Source organism: Rhinopithecus roxellana, chromosome 14 (assembly GCF_007565055.1).
Source record: "Rhinopithecus roxellana isolate Shanxi Qingling chromosome 14, ASM756505v1, whole genome shotgun sequence".
Taxonomy (NCBI): Eukaryota; Metazoa; Chordata; class Mammalia; order Primates; family Cercopithecidae; genus Rhinopithecus; species Rhinopithecus roxellana.
The window spans coordinates 65,647,642-65,666,901 of record NC_044562.1 but is presented as its reverse complement, the minus strand read 5'-3'; the positions used below and the strand labels follow the sequence as shown (position 1 = coordinate 65,666,901).

The 19,260-nt window shown below is 48.2% G+C and overlaps 1 protein-coding gene across 1 annotated transcript in view; it reads left to right on the top strand.

Annotated features, from left to right (window-relative positions):
- The first annotated feature begins 602 nt into the window (after positions 1-602).
- INPP5D (inositol polyphosphate-5-phosphatase D) overlaps positions 603-19,260 on the top strand; it is a 153,547-nt gene continuing 134,889 nt past the window's right edge. Inside the window, 1 exon segment of the mRNA XM_010353138.2 lies at positions 603-1,111. Coding sequence (XP_010351440.1) covers positions 978-1,111 — 134 coding nt within the window. The 5' untranslated portion in view covers positions 603-977.

Sequence of the window (19,260 nt, the reverse complement as noted above, 5' to 3'; positions counted from 1 at the left end):
CCGTGTTGTCCTTGGCCAGGCGGCCAGCCTGCCCTGTGGGGCTTTGGGGTTCTCCTCTCCGAGCTTGTTTCCCCAGCATCCTGGAAAAGCCCAGGGAAAAAGTCAGCCTGTGTTCCCACTGTAAATGGTCCACATCCCCTCCAAGCTCCCTTTGTGTGTCTCCAAGCTGGACTGCAGTGATCAGAGCTGTGCTGCCCGTGCAGCATCCACCAGCCCCTGGGAATGAGGGGAATGCGGTCACAGAGGCATCACTTGGACCTCGGCGGCCTCGGCTGGTGGCGGCCAAGGTCTCCCAGCACCCAGGCCGCTGGGAGTCTCTAAAGGGGAGTGGTAGGGCTCGACTGTCCCCTCCCCCTCAAGTTTGCTCTGTCCTGGGCAGGCTGTAGTCCCAGTTGAGAAGCTGTGTCCCCTTGGGTGTTTTAGGGGTTCAGGATGGGCGTTGAAAAGCCCTGGGGGAGAGCAGAAGGCTCAGGGACCCGTCTAGGGCGTGGCATCCCACGTGGGCGCCAGCATGGCCGCAGAAGAACCACTCTTCGGGCCCACGCATGCCTGCTAGGCCACACTTCTTCAGAAGTGGCCACAACTCTCCTGACGTCTCCGGAGCGGGTCATTCTGCCCAGTGGGACTTCAGCTGCCCCTGGACACTTCAGTTGTAGGCTGCGACCTGTTGCCAGGAAGGAGAGGGCCGGTGAGGGAGCCGCAGCAGCCGTGGCGGGGTGTGGGGGACGGTGGACGGCCAGGGCTTCCCCCCGCCCTCTCTCGCTTGGTTTCTGTAATGAGGAAGTTCTCCGCCGCTCAGTTTCCTTTCCCTCGCTGAGCGCCTGAAACAGGAAGTCAGTCAGTGAAGCTGGTGGCAGCAGCCGAGGCCACCAAGAGGCAACAGGCGGCAGGTTGCAGCAGAGGGGCCTCCGCTTCCCTCGGTGGCGTGTAGGTCCTGGGGGTGCCCGCTGGCCCGGCCGAGGAGGCCCACGCCCACCATGGTCCCCTGCTGGAACCACGGCAACATCACCCGCTCCAAGGCGGAGGAGCTGCTCTCCAGGACGGGCAAGGATGGGAGCTTCCTGGTGCGTGCCAGCGAGTCCATCTCCCGGGCATATGCGCTCTGCGTGCTGTGAGTACAACCTGCTCCTTCCCTGGGCGCAGAGATGACAGAGGGGCTTAGAGGGGGCCCAGCACTGGGATGGGTTGTTCTTATGTCACAGGACAGAGTGATCTGACATGCACACTTCCCCGTCACCCTGTCGAGGACCTTGTCCTTGGACCTTGGCCTTGGAGTTCAGAGAGCTGGTCTCGTGGCAGGTTTTGCAGCCTTGGAGCTGTCAGAACCACTCCAAGGCCTGATCTTACACCCCAGCTTCCCATGAGCTGTGTGGTGCCCGGGGCTTCCTTGGAGTCTGGGGAACGAGAGAAGGGAGTTTGGGCTTTTTGAACCAGGAGGAAGCTCAGGGCTCCTTGGAGGTGGGTGTGTTAGAGATCCGTTCAAAGATGCCCAGCTCAGAAACCCTGAGAAGAGCAAAGGTGGCAAGGGGGACCCTTCCTGGAGCACCCAGGCTTTGGGCCCCTGGAGGCAGCTGTTGTTTGGTGAGCCAAGAATATGGGCTGAGTTTAATCAAGAAAGGACTTTCCGTTCGCTCAGAAGCTGCTTTCAGAGGCCTGGGAGCAGAGGAAGTCACCATTACCACGAGCGAGCAGCCTCTTCTCTCTCTCCTGAGCACTTGGCTGTGACCGCTGCCCACCCCCACCCCCTCAATTTGGGTCTCTGTCACCATCAACTCCTCCCACTGCCCGGTTGGGGATGTTACTGAATGTGCCAGCTGTGCTAACAATGGAGGAACCAGCCACTTGCTGAAGGTTCCTTTCTAAAACTGCCTTCCTGTCCAGTGTCTGAAGGAGGCCCTTGCCCTGCAGCTCTTGGTCTAATCACAGGAGGCCCTTGCCCTGCAGCTCTTGGTCTAATCATTTTGCCGAGGCCTCAGGCAGTGCCAGGGTGTAGTCAGGGAAGGGTGTGTCCACTTGAACATCTCAAGTAGCATCCCCGGGCTAGCAGAAATGTTCCCCCAAGCAGAGAGGGCCTTGCCCTTCTTCAGGCAGGAGGGGAAGTGGGTGATGAACCCAGACCTGTTTTGAATACTGACTCACAGCTGGGGCCTGCTGTGCTAAGCGTTTGTTAGCCCATTTCATCCTCACCACAGCCCGAAGTGAAGGTCCTGTCAAAAGCCCCACTTTGCAGATGAGGAATCTGAGGCCCTGGCAGGTTAAGTGAGTGACAACTGTCAAAGCCACGGCCATCTGCCCCCAGAGGCTGCAGCTGAGACCCGCAGCCTGTGGCCCAACCTCTCCTGCTCCCAGTCCAGGGGGGCGTGCATGTAGCCTTGGGGGGCTGGAGGCAGAAGCAAGGGCAGCCGGAGAGTTTACAGGGTCAGCCGGGGCACTGGAAGGCAACCCAGGCTCACAGCTGGTCGCTGGCCTGTGCTGGCAGTCTGCAGCCCCACCTCCAAAGACTGGTTTCCTGTGCCCCCTCTCTCATGCCTCAGGGGAAGGAACGCAGGCCCAGGCTGCCTGGACTTCCCCAATGGGGACCTGCTGCTGCCGGGGCCTTAGAACGGGCAGGAAGTTTCCCTTAGGCATCTCCCAAGCCCAGTCTGACTCCACCCGGCCCATGTGGATTATTTGGATTTCTCTCCTGGCCCAGTGGGATCTTGTCCTGGCTGCTCGGTGCTGGCTGAGCCGAGGGCTTCCAGGGTCCCATCTCGTTAACCTTCGATGCAGCCCTTTGACCAGGGCTTTGTGGTTGCTCAAGTTACAGACATGGGGTGTGGGTCTCTCTGACTCCAAGCTGTGAGCCTCTTAATGTCTAGGATCAGCCTGAGCCAGAGTCAGAGCTGGAAAGGTCTTGGAAAAGCTCTGGTGCAACAGCCCTGGCTTTTCAGGGGGTAGACAGAGTGCAGAGCGCCTGAGGCCTTTGTCCACCATGCTGGCTGGTGGCAAAACTGCTGGGTTCCAGGCCAGTTCCCGTATTCCTTCCTCCACCTCTTCTCTCGGAACCCTTGTCTGCACTGAGTTACTCTCAGAGTCATGACAGGTGTGCAGTGTCTGCTTCTTAGAGAGGGACCTGTGGTGCCCACAGATGTCCACTATCCTCTTAGCCAAAGCCTCATCAGCCTCCTATCCTGAGGCTGCTGGGTTGCAAACACCAGGAGCCCCACCCCTTGGCCAGGCAAACCCTGGGCTCAGGGTTCCCCTTTCTCCTCTGCTCAGCGTAGGAAGCTCCCCTTCCTGCAGGGTCAGGCTCCACTGTAGGCTGTGGGACACGATGGACCTGCAGACTTTCCACACATCTGCAGGCTTCATGTGGCTGCCACCCTGGATTTTGCCAATTACGGAGATCTTAAAACTAAAAAGTAATTAAATGAATGATAACAAGCTGTCATCTTCCAACACCTCATTTCTTGAAAGAAAGCAGCCAAACACCAAAAAAGGCAGGAAGAGCATATATATATAAAAAAAAAAAAGACCAGTCATTTAAAGCAAAGAGATTGAACTTCTTGAAAAACAAACCCCACCACCCTTAGTTTTCTCTGTTCCCTGCGGAGTGGCCGCAGCCTGATGGAAATGGCAAAGGCAGGCAGTCCCAGGCTGAGGGGTGTGCAGAGCAGCCAGGTTTTCTGCAGCTGCAGAAGTAGCAGCCTTTGGTCCCCAGCCCTGGAAACCTGGAGCCACCCTGCTCTAGAAGTGACTGCAGAAGGAAGCCACACACTCACCCTCCTGCCTTAGCAAAGTCCATGGGAAAAGTATACACGCCCCATGGCCCCTCAGATCCTCCAGGTGCCCCGACCTCATCCTGCCTGGGCCCCAGTGGCGTTCCCTCCCAGGCCTCCCCTGGTGGGCAAGGGGACGACGGCCGGAGTTTCCACCTGATGGTTTGGGCAAGTGTGCCTGGGGTGTGGGAAACAGAGCAACCTCACCAGGGAGGGGCCTTTGTGCTCAGGAAAGAGGACAGGATTTGACTATGTAAATGGACTTGAGCGGGGGTTGGACATCAAAAGACAGGGATGCAATTCAGTGCCACCACGTGACTTAGGAGTGCACATTCTGCCCACACCCAGCAAACCCTGCATTTCCTCGAGAGAGGTCAGCCCCGTCACCTACCACTGGGCAGGAAAGCTTTGATCTCACCTCAGCAGCTTGGAAAGCCCTGCTTGACAGGGAGTCTGGGGCTCCATCTCGGGGCACAGAGAGTTGCAGCAGGAAGATGCAGTTGGCTGCTTGGTTTGAGTCCAGCTCTGCCGTCTTGCAGCCAGAGGCTCTTCTAAGCAGGGCCTATGTCATCCCCACCTGGTCCCCACTCAAATCCCCCACAGAGTTGGCCCTGCTCCGGGGAGAGTCTGTGGGTGCCTTGAGGGGGACGTTGGGTGCCTTGTGGATGGGAGACATTAAGAGCTATCAGGCTCATGCCCTCTCCTGCCATGCAGGGGCCAGCACACCTGGCAGGGCCTCATGCTGCAAAGAAGAGATGCCTTGGGAATGGGGTCAGTCAATGTAAGGGTCCATGGGCCGGCTGAGCCAGCATCCGCTTATGCAATCTGCACAGGCAAAGCTGATCAAAGGCCCAACATCAAGATACACCCTGCCCTCTCTGCAGGAGCAGCCGGGGCCCAGGACTGGGCCTCGGGTGGTCAGCTCAGCTGGCTGCCATCCAGCCTGGAGCTGCCCAGGAGGGCGGCATTCCCACCCAACCACTCCAGAGAGAGGGGGCTTCTCTCATGGGGGAGGCGAAGGCACGTGGCTGCCTTTGGCTCAGAAACCAATACCTGGTCTAGCCACAGCTGACTGTGGTTTTGGTTTCCCTCCACATGTGGCCTTCCACATGCCACCCAGGCACCATGGCAGGGTCTGGCTCACCCCTTTCTGGGGGCAATGTAGACAGTGCACCAGACAGTCCTGGACCCAGTGGCTTCACCTACACCACAAGAAAGAGGGGAAAGCCCGAGAAGGATGTCTGTTGGCCTCTAGGGGCTTGTTACACTGTTTCTTCTGCACATGTTGAGTGCCTTCTCCGAGGGGAATCTTGTTGAACAGAGCAGACCCTAAACCTTGCTCCGCTAACAGAAGGTTGTTACCAACCTGCTCTGCCTAACAACAGCAGGCAACTTCCAAAGAGCTATGTGCCAGGCACGATTCTAGGCTTATATTGACTCATTTGATGTCCATGAAGACCTTCAAAGGAAGTCCTGGTATCCCCACTTTACAGATGGGGAAACTGAGGCACAGAGTGGTTTATGGAACAAGCCTAGTTTACAGGACTAACAACTAACAGAGCCAGGACTTGCGTGCATGCTCTTCCTGTAAGCGAGAAACAGAGACCATAAGGTGTCCTGTGTGGGGCGGGGAAAAGCCTGGAGAGGGAACTCCTGGTGATAGAGCCACAAAGAAGGGGCTTGGGAGGGCGGAACTCCTGACCTCAAAAAGTCCAACAGAGGTGGAAAGCTGTGGTATGAGTGGTGGCTAAGTCCCCCTTTTGAAGCTTCAGTAAAATAGACACTGGTAATTATTTTTGTGCAAATGCAACAAGGCACTATTTTTCATACCTGATATTGACAGTCAGTGGGAAAAAATGCTGGCTCAGGCAGTAGCCAGAACTACTGACATCTGGTTCACACCAGAAAGCAGGCCAAGGGGCTTTGTCCAAGGCTAACTGTGCCGAGTTTTCTCTCTGCATGCAAGACCAGGAAGGGGTGATGTGCCCTGAAAGGCCTATGTATTTCACTCACTAACTGTACCTTCCATGTGAAGTGATGCAGAGCAAGCATGTTAAAACGGAGTCTCTCCAGGTTTTCTGTGCCTATACTCAGCCCCCCAGAAAAGTCCTTCTGAGTCCAGAGATAGGCTCCAGCTTTGGTGCTTTGCGTGTTTGTCTACCTGGTAGGTCAAATTCATAAATTCATGAACACAATCAGCACTTCTCGTGGGTTTTCTTTTCTTTTTTCTTTTTTTTTTTTTTGACAGAGTCTTGCTCTGTCGTCCATGCTGGAGTGCAATGGTGCAATCTTGGCTCACTGCAACATCTGCCTCCCAGGTTCAAGCGATTCTCCTACCTCAGCCTCCCAAGCAGCTGGGATTACAGGTGCCTGCCACCACACGGGGCTAATTTTTTTCTTTTTATCTTAACCTCAGGTGATCTGGCCTCTTCGGCCTCCCAAAGTGCTAAGATTACAGGCATTAGCCACTTCACCCAGCCCCTTCCTTCCTTCCTTCCTTCCTTCCTTCCTTCCTTCCTTCCTTCCTTCCTTCCTTCCTTCCTTCCTTCCTTCCTTCCTTCCTACCTTCCTCTCTCTCTCTCTCTCTCTCTCTCTCTCTCTCTCTCTCTCTCTTTCTTTCTTTCTTTCTTTCTTTCTTTCAGACAGAGTCTTGCTCTGTCACACAGGCTGAAGTGCAGTGGTGTGATCTTGGCTCACTGCAACCTCCACCTCCAGGATTCAAGCAATTCTTCTGCCTCAGTTCCCCAAGTAGCTGGGATTACAGGTACCCGCCACCACACCTGGCTAATTTTTGTATTTTTAGTAGAGATGGAGTTTTACCATGCTGGCCAGGCTGGTCTCGAACTCCTGACCTCGTGATCCACCTGCCTTGGCCTCCCAAAGTGCTGGGATTACAGGTGTGAGCCACCGCACCTGGCCTTATTTATTTATTTATTTATTTTTGAGACAGGATCTCACGCTGTTGCCCAGGTTGGAGTGCAGTGGCACAGTCACAGCTCACTGCAGCCTCACTTGATCAAGCGATCCTCCTGCCTCAGCTTCCTGAGTAGCTGGGATTCCAGGTGCAAGTCACCAAGCCTGGCTAATCTTTTTTATGTAGAGACAGGGTTTTGCTATGTTGCCCACGCTGGTCCCCAACCCCTGGAGTCAAGTCAGTCTCCCACCTTGGCCTCCCGAAGTGCTGGCATTACAAGTGTGAGCCACTGTAGGCAGCTTCACATCAGCATTTCTCAATTGGTGCCATCTCCCTGCACACGAACCCTTGCGTCATGACGACATGTGGTCCTTGCAGCCAGGCCTTTCTCCCCACCCCAGACGTAGAGTGAGAGGAGCTCTGCTCTCCCCCCTATAATTCGTACCATGTTGTGCACTCCTGAGGCGCATGGCTCTGTGGTCGGCTGGCTGTGGTGTGCTGCATTTGCAAATGCTAACCTTCCTGTGCCAACCCCGCCTCTTCAGGGGTGGAGTGACGATGAAAAGGCCAAAGTCCACTCATTGGGTTATTTTTTCAAATTGAAGTATAATCCATATTCTATACAATCACCCTTTCTATGGTGTACAATTCTTAATTTTTTTTTTTTCCGAGACAGAGTCTTGCTCTGTTGCCCAGTCTGGAGTGCAGTGGCACGATCTCAGTGCACTGCAGCCTCTGCCTCCCAGGTTCAAGCGATTCTTCTGCCTCAGTCTCCCAAGTAGCTGGTATCATAGGCACACACCACCATGCCTGGCTAATTTTTTTTTTTCTTTTTGAGACAGTCTCACCCTTGTTGCCCAGGCTGGAATGCAGTGGTGTGGTCTCGGTTCACTGTAACCTCTGCTTCCTGAGTTCAAGCAGTCCTCTGCCTCAGCTTCCGAAATAGCTGGGATTACAGGTGCCTACCACCACATACAGCTAATTTTTGTGTTTTTAGTAGAGATGGGGTTTCACCATGTTGGCCAGACTGGTCTCGAGCTCCTGACCTCAGGTGATCCGCCCACGTCGGCCTCCCAAAATGCTGGGATTACAGGTGTCGGCCACCATGCCCAGCCCTGGTGTACAATTCTTTTTTTTTTTTTTTGAGACGGAGTCTCGCTCTGTTGCCCAGGCTGGAGTGCAGTGGCCAGGTCTCAGCTCACTGCAACCTCCGCCTCCCAGGTTCATGCCATTCTCCTGCCTCAGCCTCCCGAGTAGCTGGGACTACAGGCGCCCGCCACCTCACCTGGCTAGTTTTTTTTTTTTTTGTATTTTTTAGTAGAGACGGGGTTTCACCGTGTTAGCCAAGATGGTCTTGATCTCCTGACCTCGTGATCCGCCCGTCTCAGCCTTCCAAAGTGCTGGGATTACAGACTTGAGCCACCGCGCCCGGCCCTGGTATACAATTCTTTATCATGTTTTTAGTGCATTCACAATGTTATGAAACCAACACCACTGTCTAATTCAAGGACATTCTCAATACCTCAAAAAGAAACCCTGTACCCATTGCAGTCACTCCCTATTCCCTCTCCACCCAACCCCTGGCAACAACTAAATGACTTTTTGTCTACGGATTTATCTTTTCCGGATGTTTCATAACTGGAAACATATGACATGTGGATTTTGGGGTCAGCTTCTTTCACTGAGCACAATGCTCTCAGGCTTCATCTGTGTTGCAGTGTGAATCATTCCTCTCCAGGGCTGACTAATGAGCCACTGTATTGAAAGAACCACATTCTGTTTATCCATTCACCAGTTGACAGGCATTTGGGTTGTTTCCGTTTTTGGGCTATAATGAATAATGCTGCGATGAACATTCACATACAAGGTTTTGTGCAAACATTTATTTTCAACATTCTTGGGTACATATCTAGGAGCAGAATTGCTGGGTCATTTGAGTCTGACACTTTGAGGAACTGCTAAACTGTTTTCCTTGGTGGATCCACCATTTTGCCTGCCTACCAGCAATGTCTGAGGGTTCCCATGTCTCCACTTTCTTATCAGCACTTGTTATTATCTTTTTTATTATAGCCATCCTAGTGGGTGTGAAGGGACATCTTATTGTGGTTTTAATTTGCATTTCTCTAATGGTTAATGATGCCAAACCTGTTTTCTCATGCTTAATGGCCATTCGTATTTGGAGAAATGTCAATTCAGATCCTTTGCACATTTAGAAAACAGGGTTGTTTGTCTTTTCCTTGTTTCATTGGGTTATTGAGAGGATAAAATGGAAAGATGTGAGTGACATTTATAGCCCAAGGCCAGGCATGTGGTAACCTCCCACCGAATGCTTCTCACACATAAAAATCATGCTGGTGCTGGGCAAGGTGGCTCATGCCTGTAATCCCAGCACTTTGGGAGGCCGAGGTGGGTGGATCACCTGAGGTCAGGAGTTCGAGACCAGCCTCACCAACATGGAGAAACCCTATCTCTACTACAAATACAAAAGTTAACTGGGGTTGGTGGCGCATGCCTGTAATCCCAGCTACTCGGGAGGCTGAGGCAGGAGAATTGCTTGAACCTGGGAGACGGAGGTTGCAGTGAGCCAAGATAGTGCCCTTGCACTCCAGCTTGGGCGACAAGAGCAAAACTCCGTCTCAAAAAGAAAAAAAAATCATGCTGGTGATCAGGCGTGGTGGTTCACACCTGTAATCCCAGTACTTTGGGAGGCCGAGGCAGGCGGATCACGAGGTCAGGAGTTTGAGACCAGCCTGGCCAACACAGTGAAACCCTGTCTCTCCTAAAAATACAAAAAAATTTGCTGGGCATGGTGGCGGGTGCCTGTAATCCCAGCTACTTGGGAGACTGAGGCAGGAGAATTGCCTGAACCCAGGAGGTGGAGCTTGCAGTGAGCCGAGATCGTGCCCCTGCACTCCAGCCTGGGCGACAGAGATAGACTCTGTCTAAAAAAAAAAAAAAAAATGCTGGCAATTAGTCTTTATGAGCTAAAAGTGACTAGTGACATCTCAGAAGCAGAGGAGTACAGGGCCGCTCTGTGAAGGACATTCCACACAGAGGAGAGAGGAGAATGGGGGCAGAGGATCGCTTCGGAAACTTCCTGGAGGCCTCTGGGGGATGCTGAGCTGTCACTTGAGGCCTCCTCAGAGGAAGCACTCGGAAGCAGGAAGAGGACTGAGTGACGCCCCCGTGACTGAGGCTGCTGGGGCCAGGCTGGGAGCCTGGAAGCCGGCAGGAGGAAGAGATGGGGACATGGAGGCAGGCGGAGTGAAACCAGGGGCAATGAACATGACGTCAGGAAGAAAGGCAGGCATCTGAAGACCACTAGGCTCCAACTGTGGGGGTCAGTGCAGAGGGGACTGAAGTCCTGGGGCTGAGGACAATGGAGGGAGCACAGCGTGTTCCATGACGGGGGACTCAGGGTTGACAGCTGCGGCAGCACGTGAGGACCAGATTCTCTCCCCTGCTCACTTCATGCTCCCATTGTCCCCTTTCATTAGAAAAACACCATATTAACAAGTGCAGGCCCCTAACAGTTTGGGGTCAATACTTATCATAAACAACCCCATGGAGGGCTGGCCCCGAGAGATCAGCTGGGACCTCCCCAGAGCAAAGAGGCTTGCTGGGCCACACAGCTGTCAGTGGCAATGGAGAAACAAATCTGATAAACAACGACATCCTGTTCTTTAGAGTAACTTTAAAAAATGGTATTTATACAAAGCACAGAAAGTACACAGCAAAAAGCAGAAAAGTAACCACCCCATCACTGAGACACTAGCATAAACATTGTTCATTCGCTGGTGCATCTTCTTCTTCTCTCTGCCTCCCTGTGTGTATGTAATTTCCATGTTGTGTACACATGTATGACATGTATATGTGTAATTTTAGTCTGAGATTGCTGGCATTAGCATTTTCCCATTCAGTTAGGTTTTCTTCCTAATGATCGTATTTAATAGATGTACAGGATTCTATTATGTGATGTGCCATACTTTATGAAATGATTCTTCTATTGCCAGATATTTAAGTTATCAACAGCATTTTGTTGTTATAAATATGACTGATGAAGGTCTTTGTGAAGAAATATTATAAATATGTCTGGTTATAGATTCCCAGGAGTGGAATTACTAGATCAAGGGACAAGAATATTTTGAAGGCTCTTGATACAGAATGATACATTGCTTTCCAGAAATTTTGTTCCATGTATGCACCAGTAAGCTGTACAAGAGAGTGTCCGTCTCATTCTAACCTTCCTATTCTGAATATTTTCATTTCAAAACATATTACATTGCAAGGTGAAGGTGGTGAATGTTCGTTTTGATTTGCATTTGATTGTGATCATGTTGAACTTATTTGATAGAGTTATTGACGTTCATAATCCCTCGTTCGTGAGTGGTCTGTTCAATTCTCTTTGCCATTTTTCCATTGAAGCTATCATTTTTCTGTTATCTACTTGCACAGGTTTATATCACACTTGTTGCAAATATTTTTATTGTGATTTTCCTTTAAGTCTTATGATTTTTTGACATTCAGGGATTGTAAATTTTTATATAGTGAAGTCTATCAGTCTTTTCCTTTTTTCTCCCTTTGCTTTTCAATGCAGAGAATCCCTCTGCACACAGAAATTCACTTGTGCAAGGCAGGTGGGTTAGGACAGAGCCTTTGGAGCTAATAGACTTGGGCTAAGGATTCAGCAGTTTTTTTTTGGTTTTGTTTTGTTTTTTTGTTTTGTTTTGTTTTCGAGATGAAGTCTCAGGCTGTTGCCCAGGCTGGAGTGCAATGGCATGATCTTGGCTCACTGCAAACCTCTGCCTCCCAGGTTCAAGCGATTCTTCTGCCTCAGTCTCCCAAGTAGGTGGGATTACAAGCACCCGCCACCATGCCTGGCTAATTTTTGTATTTTTTAGTAGAGACGGGGTTTCACCATATTGGCCAGGTTGGTCTCAAACTCCTGACCTTGTGATCTGCCTGCCTCAGCCTCCCAAAGTGCTGGAATTACAGGCATGAGCCACCACGCCTGGCCAGGATCCAGCAGTTTATTTAATTCCACTGGGCCTTGGTTCCTCATTTGAAAACCAGGGCTAAGAATACCTATGTGGTAATGTTGTGGGGCGGATTGGATGGAAAATATGTATCACACTTTTAGCACAGCACTTGGTAAAAACAAATGAAGCAGCTATGGGTTTTTCACTTTTGTTTTTGTTTGTTGGTTTGTTTTGCACTGAACCATTTAATCTCTCTGTAATTTAATAAATGATGTAAGATACAGATTTAGGCTGGGCACAGTGGCTCACACCTGTAATTACAGCACTTTGGGAGGCCGAGGCGGCTGAATCACCAGAGGTCAGGAAATCAAGACCATCCTGGCCAAGATAGCGAAATCCTGTCTCTACTAAAAATTAAAAAAAAAAAAAAAATAGCTGGGCATGGTGGTGTGCACCTGTAGTTCCAGCTACCTGGGAGGCTGAGGTGGGGGAATTGCTTGAACCCAGGAGGCAGAGGTTGCACTGAGCCAAGATTATGCCACTGCACTCCAGCCTGGGCCACAGAGTGAGACTCTGCCTCAAAAAAAAAAAAAAGATTTATGTATATTTTTCTCAACTAATCATCTTTCCCAAAACGTTTTACTGAATAACATTCCTTTGCCCTTTGGGGTTCCTCTTTTATCATATTTTAAGTCATATATCTTTCTTTGTGTTTATACTCTGTTCCGTGTATATCTGCTTTTCTTTCACCAATATCATAACAATCATACCACCTAATTTTATAAAAGACTTTATTATAGGTGATTTTAATATCTATTCTTCCAGGTGAACCAGCTAATAATATTGCCAATTTGGAGAAAACTACTATTGGGACTTTGACTGGAATTGCACAAAATCCATAATGTAGCTTGTGTAAATTGACATTTTAGTAATATTCAGTCTTAACAAATATGGTTGTCCTTATCATTTTAAATTTTGTAATTTTCTTCATATAGATCCTGCATATTTATTGTTAAAATTTCTTCTGATTATTTTATACTCTTATTACTGTTGTGAATACATTTTCCCCTACTTTTCATTATCACTGATAACATACAGGGAAGTTATAGATTTTATAAATTCATCTTTTATTCTGTCACTTTACTGACTCCTCATCAGTTCAAATTGCTTTTTGGTTGCTTCTCTGGGATTTTCTTGTTTGACTCTCATGTTTGACTCTCATTTCATCTACAAATTACCATCCTTTTGTGGTGTACTTTCCAAATACTTATGACACTTATTCAGATTTCATAACTTATTGCATGGGCCAGTAGTTCTAAAACACTACAGTGGGGAATATTAGAAAAAGAAAACATTGGCCAGGTGCGGTGGCTCAAGCCTGTAATCCCAGCACTTTGGGAGGCCAAGATGGGCGGATCACGAGGTCAGGAGATCGAGACCATCCTGGCTAACACGGTGAAACCCCGTCTCTACTAAAAAATACAAAAAACTAGCTGGGCGAGGTGGCGGGCACCTGTAGTCCCAGCTACTCGGGAGGCTGAGTCAGGAGAATGGCATAAACCTGGGAGGTGGAGCTTGCAGTGAGCTGAGATCCGGCCACTGCACTCCAGCCTGGGCGACAGAGCAAGACTCCGTCTCAAAAAAAAAAAAAAAAAAAAAAAAAGAGAAAGAAAAAAAACATCCACCTCAAGGAGACATATTGTGACAATTACTGTGGACCACCTGGGAAGGGCATGGCTTAGCCTCTGTCACCTAGTTACCACTTGATAAAAGGTAATTGTTGCTGCTCATCATGTCCAAGAAGAAGTAATCTTCTTCTAGTTTTAGAAAGAGTTCTGAAGGACTGAGTATTTAATTTTTATCAAATGCCTTTTTAATATCAATTGTGATGATTATATTATATCCCTTATTTCATTTACTGGTAAAATAGCTTAATTTTTTATATTTATATTTGGTTTATATATATTAAACAATTTTGTATGATTACAATGAACTATTCTTGATACAATACTTTTTTAAGGTACTCTGAAACTTATTTAGGATTTTTATATATGATTCATACTTGAGGTTGATTTATCTGATTTTGGTTATGTTATGGTTTTAAGAGTCATGTATATTTTACAAAATATTCTGGAGGCATTTATGTAGCACAATTATTATCTGATTTTTGAAATACTTAAAAAAATGTTGGTAAAGCCACTTCTTCTCAAGGCCGTTTATAATTCTTTAATATTTACTTCAATTTATTCTTTAGTATTGAATTGGTCTTGTTTTCTATTTCCTCCCATGTCCCTTCTGTTAAGTTACATGTAATTTTCAGAGAACAATCTATTCGTTAAGATTTTCAAAATTTCTGGCAAACAATCATGCATAGTTTTGTATAACTGTAAGGTTTCTCTTTTATTGTGGCCATCTTCATTTTCTCATTTCTAACTGTTGGTGGTGCCCAGGGTCCTGGCAAGAAATAGATGGCATGTTCAACAGGGGTGACAAAGACAGGAATGGCAAGGCAGCCAGCGGCTGGCACCCTCAGGATCCATTCCCACCCCTGAGCTGAAGAGGCAGGGGCCAGAGCTGTGTCACCAGAACCTGGCAGGGCTGCAGCTAGGAGACTCCAGAAGTGGAGCTCTGTCCCCTGCAGCAGGCAGGGTGGGGTCAGTGGAACAAATCCGTCCATCCCCCCTGCCACCCCACTCACCCTGCCAGTGCCTCCCTTCAGCCAAACCTGGGTGAAGCAGCCCCCGGAGATTTGCTGGCTGCACAGGGCAGGTGGAAAAGGGTAGGGAGTGGGTCTCACTGGGGGAGGGGAGGCAGGGGGAGGCTGCCCAGCTCACTTGCATTTGTTTCTTTCCTCTATTCTGTTTGTCACAGGTGTGTCCATTTAATCTCCTACTTTTCAAGTGACAGGCTCTTAGGTTGGTTTATCTCTTCTGCGTTTTGTTTTCATATTCTAAAAAATGATCTCTGGACCGGACACAGTGGCTCACGCTTGTAATCCCAGCACTTTGGGAAGCTGAAGCAGATCACCTGAGGTCAGGAGTTCAAGACTAGCCTGGCCAACATGGTGAAACCCTGTCTCTACTAAAAGTACAAAAATTAGCCGAGCATGGTGGTGGGTGCTTTAATCCCAGCTACTCAAGAGGCTGAGGTAGGAGAATAGCTTGAATCCGGGAGGCAGAGGTTGCAGTGAGCCGAGATCGCGCCATTGCACTCCAACCTGGGCGACAAGAGTGAAACTCGATCTCAAAAAAAACAAAAAAGAAAGAAAAAAACAAACCTCTGTCTTTTCAGGAAGCCCTGTTGCATCTGCAGGACTCAGATCAGTTTCTGTATTTCTCTTCTTCCCTCTCTTTTTAAAATCTCTGTCTTTTCCTCTAGTACCACTTTCTTGAGTGTGTCTTTTTCCTCGTTCACTTTCTCCAATCCATAGCTGCTATTTCCTGCCTCTGTCATGTGTTAAATTCTGACTCTAAATGTCCCGGCTGTTCCCTAACAGTCAGTTTTCTTTATCTCAGTTTGCTTGATTTTCATGATCGATGCCTCCAATTTCTGATATGCAGTGGTCTCTCTAGTCTTCCTGAGTTCACAAATCAGACTTGTCCAGAATGTATTTTTATCAGTGATTGTATTTAAGATGGAAGTAACTCCTTGGAATCCTTAGGAAAATGCCCTTTTCTGAGTGGTGACATGTTTTCATAGGTTAGGTGATTTTTGTTTTCTGACAAAGAACTGTCAAGAACAATTGGATCAGATTTGTTCAGAGTGGGTTAAAACGACTGCCACAGATGGGGGTGGGAGATGCCAATTCAAGATCCAGTCGGTGGTGGGGCCAGAGATGAGGGTGTGGTGAGACACACAGAGGATGGGCTCCCTCCAGGGGTGAGGAGGGGGTGCCTCATACCTGGGTCTTGGCTTTGAGTAGCTATTGGACAAGGAATAGCCCGCTGGACCCCCAAGCTGTTGTGGGGGTGCTCAGCCGGCTCCCAATAATCCTCGGCCACCCTCACCTCCATCTCTCACCTCCTGGCCAGTTGAGCCACCCTCACCTCCATCTCTCACCTCCTGGCCTGCTGAGCCACCCTCACCTCCATCTCTCACCTCCTGGCCAGCTGAGCCACCTGCAAATGCTTTCTCCCTCCTAGAGGGGCCCAGGTTAGCAAGAAATGGCCTCTTTTAATTCATCAACTTCAGCTTTCTCTCTGGCTGCAGTTCGTCAAGGTTTGGAGTTGCGAATGGTGAACACCTTGTTTCCCAAGGTTGCCACCCATTTTCTTGTCCTTCTGCATTGGTGCAAATGGTTTTTTTTGTGTTTGTTTTTTTTTAATGCAGGGTTTTCCAGCCCCTGTTCTCCCACCCCATCTTGTCCAGAAATCTGCAAAAACACGTCTTAAGAAAATGCAAAAACACAGACAAAAGCATTAGAAATTAGAAATGATATGTAACAAGAGTCACAAAAGGATTTAAAAGCAATTACAGGAGCAGATCAGCAAAGCAAGATAGGAACACAAAGAGGTTCTTGAATTTTATAGTTTGATTCTCTGTCTCTCTGTGGGTCCCTCCATGGTGAAGATGTTCCTGGGCCTGGCTGTCAGTGTTCATTTGGCTAGGAATGGCCATACGGAAATGCTAAGATTTATCTGAAAGGATCAAACACGATGTTTCTTCCTACTTCCACAGGCTTGTCCTCCCGTATTAGGTAGAACTTCTCTTACCACATCAGGGTTGACCTGGTCTAGGAATGCCCTTCTGCTGAGAGGCACCTTCCTGCCTCTTGTTTGCCTCCACGCTCAGCACAGGGTGGGCACCTGTCATCACCCAGCACCTGTGGGAGTCACATGGGAAACTTGCTGGAAGCCCCTCTTCATTTGGGAATGGAACAATCTCATTTGTTAGCAGAAGGATGTACTGTTGGGCCCAGTGCTATCCTAACCTGGATCTCCAATGGGAATAATCCTGATCCAATTACTCTGAAAGGCCACCTAGTCACTGGGAGGAGTCTCAGCTCAGAGCCAGTGTTAGCATGACAAGGTGCTACCAAATCACCACAAAGAGCTGGGCAAGGTCTGGGTGGGACCCACTGCCCCCAAAGAGCAGTGAGCACGTTTTCCAGGTCATGTTCCAGGGCAGCAATTGCCAAACACTATTTAGTGGTGGAATCTTTGCTTTAAACATTTTGGCATGTAAGATATTGTGTGTGGATGTGCATGTGTATATACAAGTATACATGCATGCATGTTTCATGTATACACATGTATGCATATGTTGTGTGTGCACATGTACGTATGTGTTTGTGTATGTATACAGGACCAGAGTGAAGTACAAACTGCTGGTGGGGGGAGTAGGCCAAGTGAGCACCCTCTTCCACCACCTGGCAGAGCCCCTACACCCATGCAATACAGTTTGGTACTACTGCTCGCCCGCTGACTGTGTGTGGCAGGGCTGGTGGGGTGTGTGTTGGGTGGTGCTGTATGTTTTCCCTTGAAGGTTGAAACTGATTCAGCCACGGGAGTCAGAATGTCCAGCCCTGTGCATTGGCTGTGCAGGGTCATTAACATCTGCTGAGATGTTACTGTCTAACGGGGAAGTATCTTCTTCTTATTATACTAGCTTTTGAATTCTGTTTTGGTAACATGGAGCTGTTTCTTTGTTTCAATGTTTCTAGAACATCTTTGAAAAAGCCATAAAGGTTTTTCTGTCACACTTGATTGAACCAGAAAGGCTTTCCTGTTCTGTGCGACTGCCTCTGACTCTCTCTTCGTGAGTATGTTCTTTCTCTCTGTCTACAGGCTGATGTTCTTTCTCTCTGTCTACAGGCTGATGTTCTTTCTCTCTATCTACAGGCTGATGTTCTTTCTCTCTATCTACAGGCTGATGTTCTTTCTCTCTGTCTACAGGCTGATGTTCTTCCTTTCTGTCTACAGGCTGATGTTCTTCCTCTCTGTCTACAGGCTGATGTTCTCTCTCTGTCTACAGGCTGATGTTCTCTCCTTTTGTCTACAGGCTGATGTTCTTCCTCTCTGTCTACAGGCTGATGTTCTTCCTCTCTGTCTACAGGCTGATGTTCTCTCTCTCTGTCTACAGGCTGATGTTCTTCCTCTCTGTCTACAGGCTGATGTTCTCTCTCTCTGTCTACAGGCTGATGTTTGAGCCGGCTGGAGCTCTTCCACAAGTCAGCTCCCTCAGCCAAATAAGAGGCTGTTCTCACCCCTCACCTCATTTGCATACCTACAGGAGGAAGTGCCAAGAGAAGAGAGCTCTTATTGCTCTTATTGAAAAATAAGAGCACAGCAGAGTTGAGCTGTGTCCACATTTGTTTGGCCCGCTCTGCAAAGGGGATTGAGGCCAGTGGTTCTCTGTGTCCCAGAGGTGTCCCTGGGAGATGTAGTGTCAGTGGACTAGAGATTCATCCTTGCTGTCTCTGATGCAAGACGATTGTATCAATTCAGGCTCTGGAGATAGGACAGGGAGCAGAAGGATGGGGACTAAAACCATGGGAGAAAGAAAAATCACCTTTTCTATGTGAAGTGAAGAGACATGTGGAAGTGAAATTACTCAAAATTATTTTTAAGTACCCATGATGCAAAAGCCATAAAATAAAATATTGTAAAATTAGCCACATAAAATTGTAAAACATTTACACAGCTTAAAAAAAAAACCTGTTAAAAATAACTCCAAAATATATTGTAGCATATATCAGAGTCTTATTCATAACTAAGCAAAAAATGATACCAAAATAAGCAAGCCAAAGACACAAAAGGGAATTCACAGAAAAAGAAATACAGATAACTAAACATGAGAACATGCTGAAAGACCTTCCTCATAATGAAAGGCAAATTAAAGCAAGTTCTCATTCTCACCTCTCAGATTTACAAAGATTAAAAAGTCTGATAACAGCCAGTTGGCAGGGTGTGAGGAAACAGACACATTCATATCCGGTTAGTAGGAGAAAAAAAAGGCCACAACTTCATTGGAAGACAGTTGGTAATCTCTATTAAAACAGCAAATCTCCAGGTAATTTAGCCAGCGGTCACCTTCTAGTGATTTATCTACAATCACTAATAAACGTCAACACATGTGCAGCACATGGTGAAACATGATGCAAATGATAATAAACCATCTCTCAGTTGGCTTGAGAAGACCTCTATGATCTTTTTCAGTGAAAAAAACAAATTTCAGAAAATGGTATATATAGTATGATATTATTAGCATCTAAAAAGATATGTATATATAATCTTGTGGATATGTTTAAAGTTTCTGAACTTAGTTACAAACAGGAATAGGAAATCTAAGAAGAGGGGAAGGAGATGTTTATTTTTCATTTTATATCTTTCTGTATGGTTTTCATTTTTTAAAGTTAGTATATATTTTTTAAAATCTAGTTAAACAGGATCAGGTGCGGTGGCTCATGCCTGTAATCCCAGTACTTTGGGAGGCTGAGGTGGGTGGATCACCTGAGGTCCGGAGTCGAGACCAGCCTGACCAACATGGAGAAACCCCATCTCTACTAAAAATACAAAATTAGCCGGGTGTGGTGGCACATGCCTGTAATCCCAGCTACTTGGGAGGCTGAGGCAGGAGAATCGCTTGAACCCAGGAGGCAGAGCTTGCG